We start from the raw sequence: 18,305 nt of genomic DNA, 5'->3' as shown, positions 1-18,305 counted from the left end.
AGAAGAACTATAAGATAAGCAAATAAAAAATAATGATAATAGCATAAGGGACCTATGGGATAATATAAAGCGTCCCAATCTTCGCATAATAGGGGTCCCAGAAGGGGAAGAAGGATCAAAGGGGATTGAAAAGGTTTTTGAAGAAATCATGACTGAAAACTTCCCAAACTTAAAGAAGGAATCAGATATCCAAGTACAGGAAGCTCAGAGGGTCCCAAACAGGAAGAATCCAAATAGACCCACACCAAGACATATCATAATCAAGATGGCCAGAGTCAAGGCTAAAGAAATTATTTTAAAGGCAGCAAGAGAAAAGCAAAGAGTGAATTACAAGGGAACCCCCATAAGGCTCTCAGCTGATTTCTCTACACAAACACTACAGGCCAGAAGGGAGTGGCAAGATATATTCAAAGCCCTGAATGAAAAAAAGGTGCAGCCTAGGATACTTTATCCAGCAAGGCTATCCTTCAGGATAGAAGGAGAAATAAAGAGTTTCACAGACAAAAAAAAAAAAAAGCTGCAGGAGTTTAGCAACACTAAACCCATGCTAAAAGAAATATTGAAAGGGCTATTCTAAATAGAAAAGCAGCAGGATGCTACAGAAATGAGAAACTCACAACTGCAAAGGTGATAACTCATGAATTACAAATAAAGAAAACATGAAATTATGAAAGAAGACATACAAATCACTGAGAGTGGGAGAGGGAGGCAGGGAAATAGAGAATTTTTTTTCTTTCTTTTTTAAATTTTTTTAACAGTAGGATGGGTTTGAGATCATGTTATTATCAGTTTAATAAAAACAGGTATAGGTTTATAGATTTACAAAAAAGGGTAACCACAAGTCACAAATTTACAAGGGAGTCACAAAAATTAAATAAAATCCATGATAATACAAAGGAAAATTACCAAACCACAAAAGGAAGAAGAAAGGAACAAAGAGGATATACCAATTCAACTGCAAAGATAAGTTCAAAATGGCAATAAACACACATCTATCATTAATTACTGTAAATGTTAATGGACTGAATGCTCCAGTCAAAAGACATAGGGTGGCAGACTGGATAATAAAGCAAGAACCTTCAATATGCTGCATACAAGAGACCCACTTTAGGGAGAAGGACACGTATAGATTGAGAGTGAAAGGATGGAAAAGGATATTCCATGCAAATGGAAAAGCCAAAAAAGCAGGTGTTGCAGTACTGATTTCAGACAAAATAGACTTTAAAACAAAGGCCATAAAGAAAGATAAAGAGGGACATTTTATAATGATTAAAGGAGTGATACAAGATGAAGACATTACACTCATTAATATATATGCACCCAATATAGGAGCACCTAAGTACATATAAGAATTACTAACAGAGATAAAGGGCGATATTGATGGGAATACAATCATAGTTGGAGATTTTAACACTGCATTAACATCACTAGACAGATCTTCCAGACAGAAAATAAACAAGGCAACAGAGAAATTAATTACTACAATAGAAAAACTAGATTTGGTGGGTATTTTCAGAGCATTACACCCCTCAAAAATAGAATATACATTCTTTTCAAGTGCACATGGAACATTTTCCAGGATCGATCATGTACTTGGACACAAAAGAAACCTCAACAAATTTAAGAAGATAGAAATTATCTCAAGCATCTTTACTGACCACAATGCCATGAAACTGGAAATCAACAACAGAGAAACAAAGGAGAAAAAAAGAAAAGCATGGAGATTAAATAATATGTTATTGAAAAAACAATGGATCAATGAGGAAATCAAAGCTGAAATTAAAAAATACCTTGAGACAAATGATAATGAAAGCACAACCACTCAAAACCTATGGGACACAGCAAAGGCAGTGCTAAGAGGGAAGTTTATAGCGATACAGGCCTTCCTCAAAAAAGAAGAACAATCTCAAATAAACAAATTAACCCACCACCTGAATCAATTAGAAAAAGAAGAACAAAAAGCCCCAAAAAGCAGCAGAAGGAAGGAAATAATAAAGATCAGAGAGGAATTAAATACAATAGAGATTAACAAGACCATAGAAAAAATCAACCAAACCAAAAGCTGTTTTTTTGAAAAAGTAAATAAAATGGACAAACCTCTGGCCAAACTCACAATGAAGAAAAAAGAGAGAGCACAAATTAGCAAAATAAGAAAGGAAAATGGAGAAATTACAACAAACAAAATAGAAATACAGAATATCATACGAGAATATTATGAAAAACTATATGGAACCAAATTGGATAACCTAGAGGAGATGGACAAGTTTCTGGAAATATACTGTCCACCAAAACTGAATCAAGAAGAAACTGAACACTTGAACAATCCGATCACTAGAAAGGAAATAGAAATAGCAATTAAAAACCTCCCTACAAATAAAAGTCCAGGACCGGACGGCTTCACCGGGGAATTCTACCAAACATACAAAGAAGAACTCATACCAGTCCTTCTCAAACTCTTCCAGACGATTGAAAAGGAGGGAATACTCCCAAACTCATTCTATGAAGCCAACATCACCCTGATACCAAAACCAGGCAAAGACACTACAAAAAAAGAGAATTATTGGCCAATATCACTGATGAACATAGACGCCAAATCCTCACCAAAATTTTAGCAAATAGAATCCAACAACACATAAATAAGATTATACATCATGACCAAGTGAGGTTCATCCCAGGGACACAAGGCTGGTTCAACATACGCAAATCAATCAATGTAATACATCACATCAACAAGAGAAAGGACAAAAACCACATGATCATCTCAATTGATGCAGAAAAAGCATTTGATAAAATTCAAAACCCATTTATGATAAAATCTCTCGCCAAAGTGGGTATAGAGGGAACATATCTCAACATAATAAAAGCTATATATGACAAACCTACAGCCAGCATAGTTCTCAACGGTGAAAAACTCAAAAGCTTCCCACTAAAATCTGGGACAAGACAAGGATGCCCACTATCACCACTCCTATTCAACATAGTTCTGGAAGTCCTAGCCACAGCAGTCAGGCAAGAGAAAGAAATAAAGGGGATCCAAATTGGAAAAGAAGACGTAAAAGTGTCATTATATGCTGATGACATGTTACTATATATAGAAAACCCTAAAAGGTCCACACAAAAGCCACTAGAGCTGATTGAAGAATTCAGCAAGTTAGCAGGTTACAAAATTAATGTTCAAAAATCAGTTGCATTTCTTTACACTAACGATAAATCAACAGAAAAAGAAAGTAAAGAAACAATCCCCTTTAAAATAGCACCCAAAGTAATAAAATATCTGGGAATAAATCTAACCAAGGAGGTGAAAGAATTATACACAGAAAACTATAAACCATTGATGAAGGAAATTAAAGAAGACTTTAAAAAATGGAAAGATATCCCATGCTCTTGGATTGGAAGAATCAATATTGTTAAAATGGTCACACTGCCCAAGGCAATCTACAGATTTAATGCAATCCCTATCAAATTACCCAGGAAGGACATATTTCACAGAACTAGAACAAATCATAATAAAATTTATATGGAACCATCAAAGACCTAGAATTGCTAAAGCATTACTGAAGAGAAAGAAAGAGGCTGGAGGAATAACTCTCCCAGACTTCAGACAACACTATAGAGCTACAGTCATCAAGACAGCATGGTATTGGTACCAAAACAGATATATGGACCAATGGAACAGAATAGAGAGCCCAGAAATGAACCCACAAACCTTTGGTCAACTAACCTTCGACAAAGGAGGCAAGAATATACAATGGAATAAAGACAGTCTCTTCAGCAAATGGTGTTGGGATAACTGGACAGCAGCATGTAAAACAATGAAGCTAGAACACACCCTTACACCATATACAAAAATCAACTCAAAATGGATTAAAGACTTAAAGATAAGACAAGATACAATAAACCTCCTAGAGGAAAACATAGGCAAAACATTATCTGACATACATTTCAAAAGTTTTCTCCTAGAAGAAATAAAAGCAAGAATAAACAAATGGGACCTAATGAAACTTACAAGCTTCTGCAGAGCAAAGGAAACCAGAAATAAAACAAGAAGAAAACCTACGGAATGGGAGAAAATTTTTGCAAGTGACACCGACAAAGGGTTGATCTCCAAAATATATAAGCAGCTCATATGACTCAATAAGAAAAAAATAAACAACCCAATCCAAAAATGGGCAGAAGACCTAAACAAGCAATTCTCCAAGGAAGACAAACAAATGATCAAAAAGCACATGAAAAAATTCTCAGTATCACTAATTATCAGACAAATGCAAATCAAAACTACAATGAGGTATCACCTCACACCAGTCAGAATGGCCGTCATTCAAAAATCCAAAAATGACAAATGCTGGAGAGGCTGTGGAGAAAGGGGAACCCTCCTACACTGCTGATGGGAATGCAGTTTGGTGCAGCCACTATGGAAAACAGTGTAGATTCCTCAAAAGACTAGGAATAGACTTCCCATATGACCCAGGAATCCCACTCCTGGGCTTGTATCCAGAAGGAAATGTACTTCAGTATGACACCTGCACTCCAATGTTCATAGCAGCACTATTTACAATAGCCAAAACATGGAAACAGCCTAAATATCCATCAACAGGTGACTGGATAAAGAAGTGGTGGTATATTTATACAATGGAATACTACTCAGCCATAAAACCCGACAACATAACGCCATTTGCAGCAACATGGATGCTCCTAGAGAATGTCATTCTAAGTGAAGTAAGCCAGAAAGAGAAAGAAAAATACCATATGAGATCGCTCATATGTGGAATCTAAAGACTCATGGACAGAGAATACAGACTTGTGGTTACCAGGGGGGTAGAGGGTGGGAAGGGATAGACTGGGATTTCAAGATTGTGGAATGGATAGACAAGATTACACTGTATAGCACAGGGAAATATACACAAAATGTTATGATAAATCACAGAGAAAAAAATGTGACAATGAGTGTGTATATGTCCATGAATGACTGAAAAATTGTGCTGAACACTGGAATTTGACACAACATTGTAAAATGATTATAAATCAATAAAAAATGTTTAAAAATATTATATTGGTCTCAGGTGTACAACATAATGATTTGGTATTTTTATGGATTATTGTCCATATAAAGTTATTATAAAATATTGACTGTATTCCCTGTGCTGTACATTATAACCTTATATCTTATTTATTTTATACCTAGTAGTCTGTGCCTCTTAATCAATCCCCTTCCACAAGCTTTCCCCTCCCCCTTGCCTTCTCCCCACTAGTAACCACTAGTTAGTTTTTTGTATCTGTGAATCTGTTTTTGTTTTGTTAAATCATTCCTTTGTTTTATTTATTAGATTTCACATATAAGTGAAAATATGCAGTATTTGTATTTCTCTATTTGACTTACTTCACTAAGTATAATGCCCTCGAGGTCCATCCATGTTGTTGCAATGGAAAATTTCATTTTTTTTCTTCAGTGGTTACATTTTCAAATTTGGAAGTTTTTTTTAAACATTTTTTTATTGATTTATAGTCATTTTACAATGTTGTGTCAAATTCCAGTGTAGAGCACAATTTTTCAGTTATACATGAACATATATATATATTCATTGTCATTTTTTTTTCACTGTGAGCTATCACAAGATCTTGAAGTTTTTTTTTTAATTGAAGTATAGTCTGTTTCTAATATGTTAATTTCTGGTGTACAGCATAGTGATTCAGTTATACATATATATATTCCTTTTCATACTCTTTTTCATTATAGGTTATTACAAGGTATTGAATATAGTTCCCTGTACTATACAGTAGGACCTTGTTGTTTATTTATTTACTTTTTGAGGGGGAGGTAATTAGGTTTATTTACTTATATATTTATTTATTTATTTATGGGAGTCCTGGGGATGGAACCCAGGACCTCATGAATTCTAAGTATGTGCTCTACCACTGAGCTATACCCTCCCCTATCTATTTTATATATAATAGGTAGTATCTGCAAATCTTGAACTTCCAATTAATCCCTCCCGCCCCTTTCCTCCTCTCCCCTGCTACCCATAAGTTTGTTTTCTATGTCTGTGAGTCTGTTTCTGTTCTGTAAATAAGTTCACTTGTCTTTTTTTTCTAGATTCCACACATAAGTGATATCATGTGGTATTTGTCTTTCTCTTTCTGACTTACTTCACTTAGTATAATATTCTCTAGGTCCATCCATGTTGCTGCAAATGGCATTTTTTTATGGCTGAGGAGTATTCCACTGTGTGTGTGTGTGTGTGTGTGTGTGTGTGTGTGTGTGTGTGTGTGTATTTATAACAATTTCTTTATCCAGTCATCTGTTGATGGACATTTAGGTTGCTTCCAGGTCTTGGCTACTGTACATAATGTTGCTATGAACATTGATATACATATATCTTTTTGACTTAGTGTTTTTTATTTTTCAGATATATACCCAGGAGTGAAATTGCTGGATCATATGGTAGCCCTACTTTTAATTTTCTGAGGAATCTTCATAGTGACTGCACCAATTTACATTCCCACCAACAGTGTACTAGGGTTCTCTTTTATCCTAGTCTTTGCCAACAATTGTTATTATTTGCCTTTTTGATGAGTCATTCTGACAGATGTGAGGTGATATCTCATTGTGATTTGCATTTGCCTGATGATTAGTGATGGTGGTGTGTGTGTCTTGGGTAGAGGCAATGTTGGGGCCAGAAGGGTTGATGTCACACTACTGAGCTGGCTCTACTCCTTCCCCAGTGAGTGCATGTGCATTGGCAACAGCAGCCTCCGTCTTAGCAGAGAGCAGTGCCAAAGCAAGAGAGGCTGGAACAGTAGCCTGGTGCAGGCTTTGGGACATGCTCAATTTCTCAGTGTTGGACCCTAGGACTGGGGTGCCTAATATGTGGCTCAAACCCGTTGCTCCCAAAGGAGGATCCCTGAGCCTATGATAGATGCCTTCTGTTCTGGGTCACCCACTAGAGATGTGAGTTCTGACTAGATCACTTCTGCTCCCTTCTTACTAGATTCTGTGTAGGTCTTTCTTTATAGCCTTGGTCGTAGAAGTGCCATTCTTCTAGTCTTCAGGTTATTCTCAGGGAGAGTTGCTCTTTGTGGAGTTGAAGTTTTGATGTGTTTGAGAGGGAAGGTGAGCTAAGGGTCTTTCTACTCTGCCATCTTGATCCCACCTCTGACCAATGCTTCTTTTCCATAACATGTGAATAGTTACTTTTACTACCAACTCACAATATTGGTTCTGAAACTACACAGTAGGGGACTTCTTTGCTTTGCATTGGCATTCATACTTCAAGATTCAGTGCTAACATATCTTGGGCTCTCTCTACCCTCCAAACCCATCCTCATTTTATGAGAGACTCACTGATGATGATTGGTGTCTTTCCTCATAGCACATTCAGACATGAATATACAAGAAAGTGATTCCCATCTGGGGTCTGAATCTAAGTTATTTAAGATGACTGTCTCCTCTAGTGAGTTCCTCTCTTGTATTGTTACCAGAGTTGCAACCATTCTGCTGTATTTGTTTGTAGCTTTCTTAAGGCATAACTGACATACAAAAAACTGCATGTATTTGAAGTATAAAAGTTGATTTTTTGACATATATATCTGCTCATGAAACCATCACCAGAAATAAGATAACAAATGTGTCTACCACCTCTCAAAATGTTCCTCATACCCTGTTATAATATATCCCTCCCTCCAACTACCCATCCCCCTTCCTGGTTCCTCCTGCCCTTCTTGACTTGGTCTGGTAATGTTTGACCAGAAAAACAGCTAGATTCTCTGGATCTGAGCCAAGAGTAGAAAACTTCCCTTGGGCCTTTTTTCCTTCCTCCTTTGAAAAGAAGTCAAACCCTACCAAAGACTTCTTTGTAGCTGTGCACAAACAACTTCAAGACTAGATTAAGAGTCTTAAGAAAGGAACTAGGAGATTGAAACACTTCTGTAAGTTGCAAGTAGGATTCTAAAGTTGCAAATTACTTGAAAGACTAGAGGTGAATACATGTTTCTTAAGGAAACTTCTATTATAAAAAGCATAAATTTGAAAAGTAATGAAAAGAATATCTGCATAATTCCACTATCCTAGCTGAACACTGTTGGTCATTTGGCATGTTTTCATTCCTGCCTCTTCACCCAACCAGAAAAAAAATTCTTTATTGAAACCTACTTTGAGTACAACTTTTGAATTTTGGTGTTTAACCTTCTTTTCTCCACATACCTCCAGCACACACCACCACAGTATAATCATAAAAGCATAATGTGTATTTTTTTCTCAGGCCTCAGAGAAGGAATCAATATGTCTTCTTAGAGGAAGTGGCTGCAATATGCTGTTAAGAACAAAAGCTCTATGTTGTGGTCCTGCTAGTATGTTCTAGAAAATTAAAATCTATAAAAATAGATAAAAAATTTCTTCTCTGTGGAACAAAAAGTTTACAGCAGGAAAGAACAATCCCCAGGGAAATCCAACTGCTATAGCCAAAGGTATACCTTTGTTGGGGGTGGTGGTGTTAGGGATGAGGAAGCCAACTTCTGAGTGTATTTGTCTATGTACACTCAGAAGTTAGCCTCCTCATCCTTAAAATTCCTACCTACCCTTTAGTAAATTGGAAGGATTCATTTTAATGCTTATTTTTTTTATGTTCAGCACTCCAAGTGGCCTGTCAACCAGTTAACATGCTATGTAGTCCACTCCATATTTATTTGAGGCAGTGAGGTGGAATCTACGCCTTATTTCTGAGATTTTCATAAGAAGAGGGAGGATAAATTTCTTACTCCCCACTCAAAGACAGGTAGTTAGGTTCAAGATTCTATTTTCTTAAGAACTTCAAAGATGAATTCTAAACAAAAGGAAAGTTATACTCTGATTGTTTTCCTACTTTAATCAAATTTTCTTTTAAACCATCTCAATTTAAAATGAGTCGGTGGGGAGGGTATAGCTCAGTGATAGAGTGCATGCTTAGCATGCATGAGGTCCTAGGCTCAATCCCCAGTACCTCCTCTAAAAATAAATAAACCTAATTACTCCCCAGCAAAATAAAATGATTAAATAATACAATAATAAATAAATAAATAAAAATTTTAAATATAAAAAAAGAAGATTCAGAGTTCAGCCTTTGGTCACTTTGATATGCAGACAGTAAATGGGACCAATGCCACAAACTCCAGACAACTCTGCTCACTGAAGCCCAAGTTGTGTGTTTGTAATCTGTAAACTGCAGCTTCTTGGGCCACACTGCATGGACATGACATAATGTAGGTAAAATTGAACAGGTTGAAGGTGATGGCAATGAGAGAAGCTATAGGACATACACTTTCCCTGTGCTCATGTTAAATCTGACTGCCCTTTTACACTATAAGAGTAAATGGAGTGGAGTAAAAGTAAATCACCTTTCTAATGATTCAACCAAGCTAAACTGTATTGTGCTAGTCTGATTTCATTCTTTTGGCAAGATTTGAAATTGACACTGCAGGTTGGAAGTTCTGAGATAAGATCATTGATGCCAGACAAGTATGTTCAAGGGACAAAAATGTTTTTTTTAATTTATTATTTTTATTAACCAGCAACAATGGATTCAGAATCATCTGATGATTTTAAAAACATTTACTATGAAAATGCTGTTAGCATCTGAGTTAAACACTTGAAATGGTAGCTGGAGATAGATAAATTTCTGCTTACCTCTTCCACACTCCCAAAAGATAGCATCAAAGAACACATCCAGCATCAAATGACAAACACAAATACACATACACAAATGTGCATTCAGGAAGAATTGTTTTTAACAGTCTGTTCACAAGCAAGTTTCAGAAATTTTGCATAGAGTTGTAAGGGCTTATGATTGTAGCTTTTAATTATACAGCTTACCACCAAGCTCCCTGAGTGACTGACATAGCATAGCATGCAACAGTTTTCTGGGGATGGTTTCTAACAGTAACTGACTCCTGAATTATCTTCAACCCATGGCGCATCCACTCATTCTGAATACTGCCTTGCAAGGTATTACATCATGTTCCAACTCCCCTGCTGATAGCTTAGAAACCAAAAAGACAACGCTAAAGGAAGGGCACTTTGCATTTCTCTTTGATTTTCTTTCATTCAGAAACTATGACCTGCTGTATCTCAATAGGCTGAAATCCACGGACAGCAGATGGAGTGGTGAAAAAAGTGTTAGGTAGTTCCCCAGGGCTGATGGAGCCAGAGTCACTTTGCACTGAGCCTCCACTGTTCTCAAACTGGGAGATTTTCTTTTTGATCATCTTTCTCTCTTTGGCTCTGCGATTCTGAAACCAGATTTTTACCTGAAACACAAAATGCTTTGGATTTAATGGGGCAACATACTGAATGTATTTTTCATAGTCATTGCTATTGTTCATAGACTTTAGTCTCTACAAAGCTCTTTCACCTGCATCACTTAATTGAGTCTCACAATGACCTTGTGAAGTATTCCCATTTAACAATGGGTTTAATATCCGTTAAAAGGCCATTAAAAAAGTAAAATCATACCAAAAACCCAACAGGTGTTTTAAAAATTTGAGGCTTAGAGAGGGAAAATATCTTGCATGAGATGAAACAACTCAAGTCCAGGGCTTCAGACTCTGAATGCAGTGCTCTTTATATTATACCTCACCCATCACTTCTGTTGCACAAGTAGAAATAAATAATGATAGAATGGCAGATAATGATATGGTGATAAAACGGGAAGGATTTAAATAGCAAAAGCGATTACAATCTGTCATTAAAGAAGTAAGGTTAATGAAACAGAACTGGGTGAACAGGAATGATGGAATACTGTGCCTCTTGCTATGATAGCAGCTTACCTTCATAAATGGTTGAAATGCAAGCTACATGGGATAAAGCAATACATTAATGGACTTTACAGTTCTAGAATTCTATGATTCCAGGATTACTCCTAGACCTAAGCAAAAAACGTCAGGTAGTTATGTAATGTTAAGATCTGGGTGAATGGAAATCACTGATCCTTGCTGTGATTTATCTTCACTGAGTACCCACAGTAAGCTAAATTTGAGGCAGGAATCATGGGATTACATAAACAACAGAAAATTAAATATCCTACACTGTGTAATAGAAAAAATTGCTTCAGATAGCAGCATTGGTGTTCAGTTACTATTATAGTTTGACTGATATGAACCAGATAATTACCAAGATTGAGAAATCTCCACTTCACACATTGGTTGTGACTACTAGGGAACCATATCAAGGTTTTTGACCTAACTGATCAATTGTATGGGAGTTTTCATCATTTTCCAACCTTAATGTCGCCACTCCTTGCTTCCACATCCACAACTACAGAATGCTCACCACACTCAATTTTTAGTAAACCCACCAACCAATGGTACTAAAATAAGAGGTCCAGTAGGATGGGCTTTAGGAAAGCTTCGTCTTCTGTTTTGCTTCCACTCCTGCTTACAGACTTCCCTAAAACCTCAACCTATTGAAATGACTATAAGCAACATATTGGATGTACTTCTGGTGTACCTGTCTCTCAGAAAGGCCCAGGTTGACTGCCAGCTCTGATTTTCTCCGAATGGTGATGTATCTATTGCAGTGGAATTCTTTCTCCAGCTCCAACCTTTGATGATCTGTGTAAACCACACGATACTTTTCTTTTGTCCTGGTTTTCCCTGTTAGGGGAGAAAGTAATACATTTACTCATATTTTACTTCTTTGAAGATTGTTTTGGTTGGAGGAATTATAGCCACTGTTCCCACCCTTAGCAATTACTTTCTAATATAAAACAGGTACCTTTTTTGAACCAAATATGTCATAAATGCGTTTCTCCATTAGTCATCTGTGGCTATTATAGATATAATATATATCCAACACACTTATCACACCACCACTGACATATTGTTACACTAAAGCATTTTAAAGCAAACACTTAAGCCATGATTTTCATTCCCTTCCCCCTCACATATGGGAACAGCATTGGCAGTAGTAGCAACACCCATTATATATGCACTTGCTTTTATATTTTATGCAGTTCATCCATGCTGTTTCCTACTGAACCTCTCACCTACCCTTTCAAATTACGCAGAATGTGTCTTGACCCTTTTTTACAGATAAGGAACCTGAGGTTCAGTGTAGGTAAATTAGTGGCTTTGAGTTAGTGAGCTGAGGAGTGGGGACCCAAACACATACCTTTGATTCCCAGTCCACTGTGCCAAATGTTATTCCTGGTTTAAACATCCTGGGAAGCATAAGAATGGCCCAAGTGTGGCAAGCCGGTTTATGATCCTGACATTCTAATTACATATACATTCTAGAGGAATTTCATTTGGATAGTAATTGGAAAAGAAAACAGCTATTGTCACTTAGATTCTGTTCTAGGATAGCCCCTATTGCCTATTAAAAAAATAGTTTAGTTTTTTGGGGGGAATCTTAAGCTGATTTATATTCCCAGGTGGATAATGAATGAGAAAAGGAGCTGGTGTTGACTTAAGCAGAATAAAATGAGTATTCTAGTATTCTTTGAAAAATATACAAACATTTGCTTTGTGTCACAACATTTAACTAATTTCTCATGCCCTCCTTCAAACAGAGTTTTATTCCTCCTTTCAAATTTTCCAAAGGTGATTAGGAAGTTTCTCTTTCTTTTTAATTTTTCTAACCCCCTCCAGGATCTTCCTCCTTTTCTCTATGGCTTTTGGCAAACTCCTTCTGATCTTCCCTGGTTGTTTTTGATGTGAAGTTTTGGGGAGCGATCTGTAGGACAAAGGTTTCTTTAAAGTAGTTCCCTAAACTCCATTGAGGTGTTAAGATGCAGCACAAGCTTAACAAAGGAGCTACATAGCATCAGATCCCATCCTGAACCCTCTTTACATTCAGGAACACCAGCCAATTGGTTTGGAATTTACAAGCCCTAAACAAATGTCAGACACCCTTTCATCTCCAGGAAAGGAAAAAAAAGGGAGGAGAGGCCTGTATGTAGAAACAAATTCTAGATGAGAGATATGTTTTAGGATTAAACTAAATGTCTGGAGACTCATGGACTAATGAACTAAACAAAACTTTCTCCCTTGAAAACGGAAGACAATGAGTTCCAGTCAGTTAATATATCTCAAAGGCTCAAACTTTGAGCTATTTTTCTTTTTAATTTGTTTGTTTGTTTGGTTAACAGGTTTTTAAAATTGAAGTATGGTTGATTTATAATATTGTGTTAGTTTCATTTGCAGCAACGTGGTGGACCAAGAGAATATTATGCTTAGTGAAATAAGTGAGACAGAAAAAGACAAATACTGTATGAAATCACTTATTTGTGGAATCTAAAAAATAAAACACACGAATATAGATAGCAAAACAGAAACAGACTCACAAATAAAGAAAAAAAATTGAACTGGTTTTCTGAATCTAGGGAACTAGGGGTCTGGCATTTAGTATGTTACAATGGCAGAATGTATATTTGAGGTCACAATGAAAACATTGAGGTTTAATTTATTTACAGGACCTCAAACCTTAGGATCAAAATATATCTTTGAAGAGATATTTGCTAAAACCCTTCCTAATCCCAAAGTGGCTGAGTGTTTAAATTCTAACTTGAAGCAGAAGTTAAAATTCAACTTGTGTATGTCTGTGTTTTCCGCTCTTTGATAATCAGTAAACATAACCAGACTTCAAGAACTCTGGAAGGTTGTAGTCCTTCCCCACCCCCACTGGTCATAAATTCCCCTCTTGCAGTTTTTTTCTGAGGACAATAAAGTCAAGACCAGGCCTCTTTATTTGCCATGAAAATCCTCACCCTTTCCGGCAATATAACCCCTGAAGAAAGGAGGGATGAGGAAGAGCCAGGCTGCATATCAAAGCCATGTAAAGTGTTTAAAAGAGTCTGTTGCCCCAGTCTGACATATAAAACCTCAAACCTCAAGAAGACGTAGATCAGGGGGAAATATTGACTGCACAGTTAACAAAGAGAAATGAATTCCCATTTCCTGGTGCTCCTCTTGTGTCCCTCCTCCCAAACTGTCTTCTTTCCGCCCCTCTCATTGCCTCTGCCCCTCAAATGATGAAATCAGATTGAGGTTTGGACATTTCCTAATAGAGTATAATGTCATATTTCCATACTAAAACATCAATAAAGCACTAAGAGCACTAGCTTTTATCGTTCAAGGTAGTCTCTTCTCTCAGAGACTATGACATCTCTGAGGGTGAAGGAATCCCTTCTCTAGTGCTATTGTGAGTTAATTTAGGAAAGTAACACATTTTAAGATATATTAAAGGGCTGCTCTGTAGTGAGGATTTCATTGCCTCCCCTTCGCCCCCAAAGACTCAGACAAGCCTCTGTAGTTAAGGATGGAGGGACTCCTTCCCACTATTTAGATGACAGTATCCCCACAGAGTTTGCAAACAAATGTCATGATATATGATGACTTATTATCACCCTAAATGTGCTCATTTGAGAGACTGGCTGTGAAAACACTGTTAGAAAAGCACTCTCCAAACCTAGGAGTTATGATGATAATGACAGTGAGGGTAGAGATGATGATAATCAATCTCTATAGAAAATATAGTGAAATTGATACCATCAGGATGACTATTCATTTTATGGTAATATTTTGCTGCTTTTAGTTAAAAATTGCACCCAAATTCATTTATAAAAATTGTCCAGAGAAATTATCAAAACCAAGGAAGATAATGATAAGCTTCAGGAATTACTAAACAACTCATTTTCTGAATTGTCCTAACTGAATAAAATCTTTTAAGTATTACTTCCTCAGTGTTTGTGTTTTGTCCAGTAGCATAATAAGAATTATTCAAAGTCACTTTCTTCTCTCCTCCTCTTCCCCATCCCTAAAAGAAAGCCCCTCTCAAGCCCTGCTTAGGTTACTACCTTGTCAATACACATCCAAGGCTACAACTCTGGGGAAAAGAAAAGATGAAAACATTCCTAGCTGTAATGTACCGACAATGTTTAAAATATGAAAATACTTAACTTTTTTACAGAGCCTTTCCATAAGGTTCCTTTTCATATAATCTTTAAAATGAGATGTATATTGGAACAGACTACTTAGGGAACAAAGTGGAAATTAAAAATTAAAATATCTCACTTTTAAATCATATCACCTAGTGGACAGTCATTTACTCTGTATGTCAGTCCCGTCTCTCTTATTCAAAAATCAAATGTGATAGTAATCACTATGAAATGTTTTCTGATTGTCTTCTAATTTTCTTTCTTTAACTTAAGGCTATTTAAAACATTCTTCAGTGATGGAAAAAGCTTTCATTTGATTACATAATCAGGGAGAGGTTACTTCCATTTTGTATTTCATCTATTTTCTTTCACCATAAGTCAAATGTCCCACAACACTACAGAGTGAGGCAGAAAATTTAGGAGGATCTGACTTATTCATTTAACAGACATTTGTTTAACATTCACTTATGTACTAAGCATACAAATGGGTGCCTTTTTGTTTGGAGTGACACAGAGAGGTGATCAGCTTAATGATTTTTTTTGTGGGATTCATAACCTGAGATCCATGGAAGGGCTTCAGTGGGTCCATGAGTCTACCAAAATTATTTTAAAAAATTACGTGTGCATGTGCATTTGTGGGTTTGTGCATTTCTCTGAGGAGAGGGTCCGTACTTTTCATCATATTCTTAAATTGCTGCTAAATATGCACCTTGGGCTACAAGAATCTAGCAAAGGGGTATATTTGTAAGACATTAAAACTAAACAGAGATTGAATTTAATAAAGCTTCATCTGTAAAACAAGCTGCCAAAAGTCAAAGGGGGTACCAAAATCATTCAATTTAGAATTTCTCATAGACGTTGTAGAGAATATCTTACAAAGGTGGCCTTTTATAGCCAGGTTTGAAGATTTAGCTAATGATGAAGATACCATAGAGTAATTTAGAGCCTCTTTCTAAACTTCTTCTGGCACTAGAGTTACCTAAGAGAGAGACTCTGACAAATGCAAATGGAAGACTTTTAAGCAGAGAAATGTGTCATATTTTCCCTCGTAAATGGAAAACTCATGACTCAAAGTAATTTCTTTTATCTTGTCCTTTCCCCCATATTGTTCTCTCTTCCAAACAACATACTAGTGACTTTCCTCTTCTGATCCGTATCAAAACATAATCCTGGACTGAAAGCAGCTACTTTTCTGGCTTTTGCATCTTTTGCTGATGGTTAGGGGTTAGTGAACAGATGTTAATTATGACCCTAAGATTAGATATAATAACAGCCCTGAGAGTGTCCCACTCTAAACTAATTTTCTGTTCTATTTAGCCAGCCCAACTCACCCTTATTTCACAAAACAATATGCAGACTTACTTTCAAACACTTTAAAACCAAGTATTTAAGCTCAACTTTTAATTTTGGATTGCTATTCTAGTAATAGTCTAATCAATTGGAACTGCCTCCTCCGGACTGACAATCCTCTTAATGGTAAATGTTAGTCCTTTCCCATCCTCCTGCATTGTTTTGTTTTGTTTTGTTTTGTTTGTTTGTTTAGGAGGAGAAGAAGTGCAGAACTGTGAGCAGAAGCATAATCATTGTGGACAAATGCTATTGAAATGTCATTTCTTCCCCAGAGGGATGAAAGTGACAGAGCCGATTTTTACTAATTTCTCTAATGACAGGGAGCGATGGGTTGGAATAATAATAATGTGATAAAAGAACAACTATAGCTGAAAACAAACATCTCCCCGCCTCCCTCCTCCACCTCGCATCCAAGATTAAAGCACCCACCTCCCCCACCCCTGGCTCCCAGTAGCCCCCCACAGGCTTGCTGGTAGGAGCGTGGGTCGGCGGCATTAGGCTGAGATCTCGGCCTTTCCCTGCGGTGTGGCAAAACTGCGTCCAGCTCCTGCACCTCTAGACGCCTGCCTGGACTGTTATGAGGGCTTTAATCACTTATTGACGCTGGGGCTGATATTCGTGAACGCCCAGGAGATGTTAGGGTTGAGCAGCTTATTATGACCCGGTGGTGTGCTGTAGCTTTCTCGCAGCCTCCACGCTTCCATTGGCGGAAGGGACGTTGTAAGAAGGCATTGGGTTTGAGCCCAGCTTGCCTCTGCCCACTTGGATGAAGGAAGCTGGAGCTTCCTTGAGAGTCCAGGGTGACGAGGTCGTTTTGCTGTCGGGGCTTTCGTGGCAAAACTGGAGGGTCAGATGCCAACCAAGCACCATGAACCTGAGTTGAGCATCACCAGCTTTGGGGAGGAGGGGCCGACTCGCCCAGATAGGGAAGGGTTTGAAATGGAACGGGCAAGCAGCAGTGACTGAGCGTCGGGACACCGAGGCTATCTCCCCCTCATTTACCCACTGATCTTCTCCATGCATCTGTTTTCTTATCTGGGTAACTACAGGGTTGGATCCTGATCTTTGTGGCTAACGTGCTCATTGACCCGCTTGCTCCCTTGACTGATCAGAAAATGGTGAAAACCGCCCCTCGGGCCGGCTTAGTTCCACGCGCCACACTCCGAGCAGAGGCACAAGCGAGGGAGGTCATTAATGAGCCGGGGCCCTGAGTAGTCAGCCACGCAGTGGTCTCCTTAGCTAAGCCGTCCTGTGAGAAGTCTGACGAGTAGGAGGGCGGGCGAGCCAAGGAAGTAGAGGAGAAGGAAAGGTGTGAGGGCATTGGAATCGGTTACTCACCGGTCACCTGCACGGTCTTGCGCATCCACGCATAGGGGCTATGGCGGCTTCTGCTGGGAGAACTGGCGTCCGCAGTGCCGGCGTCGATGGGGAACAGTGACGAGCCGTCTGGTGCCGGCAGACTGCTACCGCTGTTTCCACCCCCTGCGGGGCCCAGGTTGCTGTATTCGGGTGTGCCGAAAGACACGGGGCTCGAAGTCATGTCGTTCATGGGCACCGTGCCCATTGTACTGGACGGCCCAGGGTACACGCTCCATTCTTCCCGAGGGGGACTATAGGGTGGGCCCCAGGCGCCTAGCGATGGCCCGTGAGGATCCATACCGGGCATATGGGGATACCCCATGTAGTGCGCATAAGCCGGGGCCGCTGAGAAGTTGGAAGCTGGCAACGGACTCCCCCCGCCCCCAGTGCCGCCAGCCCCGGCGGTGCCACCCTCCGTGGGGCTCCTGAGAGTGCCCGAGTACATGCCCGTTTCTTTTTCCAAAAGGCAGCTTCTGTACATAGTGGCTTGAGTATGAGAAAGGAGCGCCCTAAGCCATTCTGAAGTCCTTGTAAGGCCCCAACCCGACTTTGAGAATTAGTAGGGAATCAGGTCAATCCGTAGCTGTGCTGCACGCTTCTCTGTGCCCGTCAGACTACTCCATCGGCATTTCCTACCCTGACGGTTTCCAGGTGACCGGTATCCCGGTATAGATGGGCCCCCAATGGCTGGGC

The 18,305-nt window shown here is 38.5% G+C and overlaps 1 protein-coding gene across 1 annotated transcript; it reads right to left on the bottom strand.

The window, feature by feature from the left end:
- Positions 1-10,068: 10,068 nt before the first annotated feature.
- Positions 10,069-18,093, bottom strand: CDX4 (caudal type homeobox 4). The gene is made up of 3 exons (XM_006217151.4): positions 17,592-18,093; positions 11,474-11,619; positions 10,069-10,275 (listed from the first exon to the last, which is right to left on the bottom strand). Exons 1-3 carry the CDS (start codon positions 18,091-18,093, stop codon positions 10,069-10,071), a joined length of 855 nt encoding a protein of 284 aa, XP_006217213.1.
- Between the last annotated feature and the right edge of the window lie 212 nt (positions 18,094-18,305).

Source organism: Vicugna pacos, chromosome X, assembly GCF_048564905.1.
Source record: "Vicugna pacos chromosome X, VicPac4, whole genome shotgun sequence".
Taxonomy (NCBI): domain Eukaryota; kingdom Metazoa; phylum Chordata; class Mammalia; order Artiodactyla; family Camelidae; genus Vicugna; species Vicugna pacos.
Note: the sequence above shows the minus strand (reverse complement) of the source record. Positions and strands in the feature narration are given on the sequence as shown.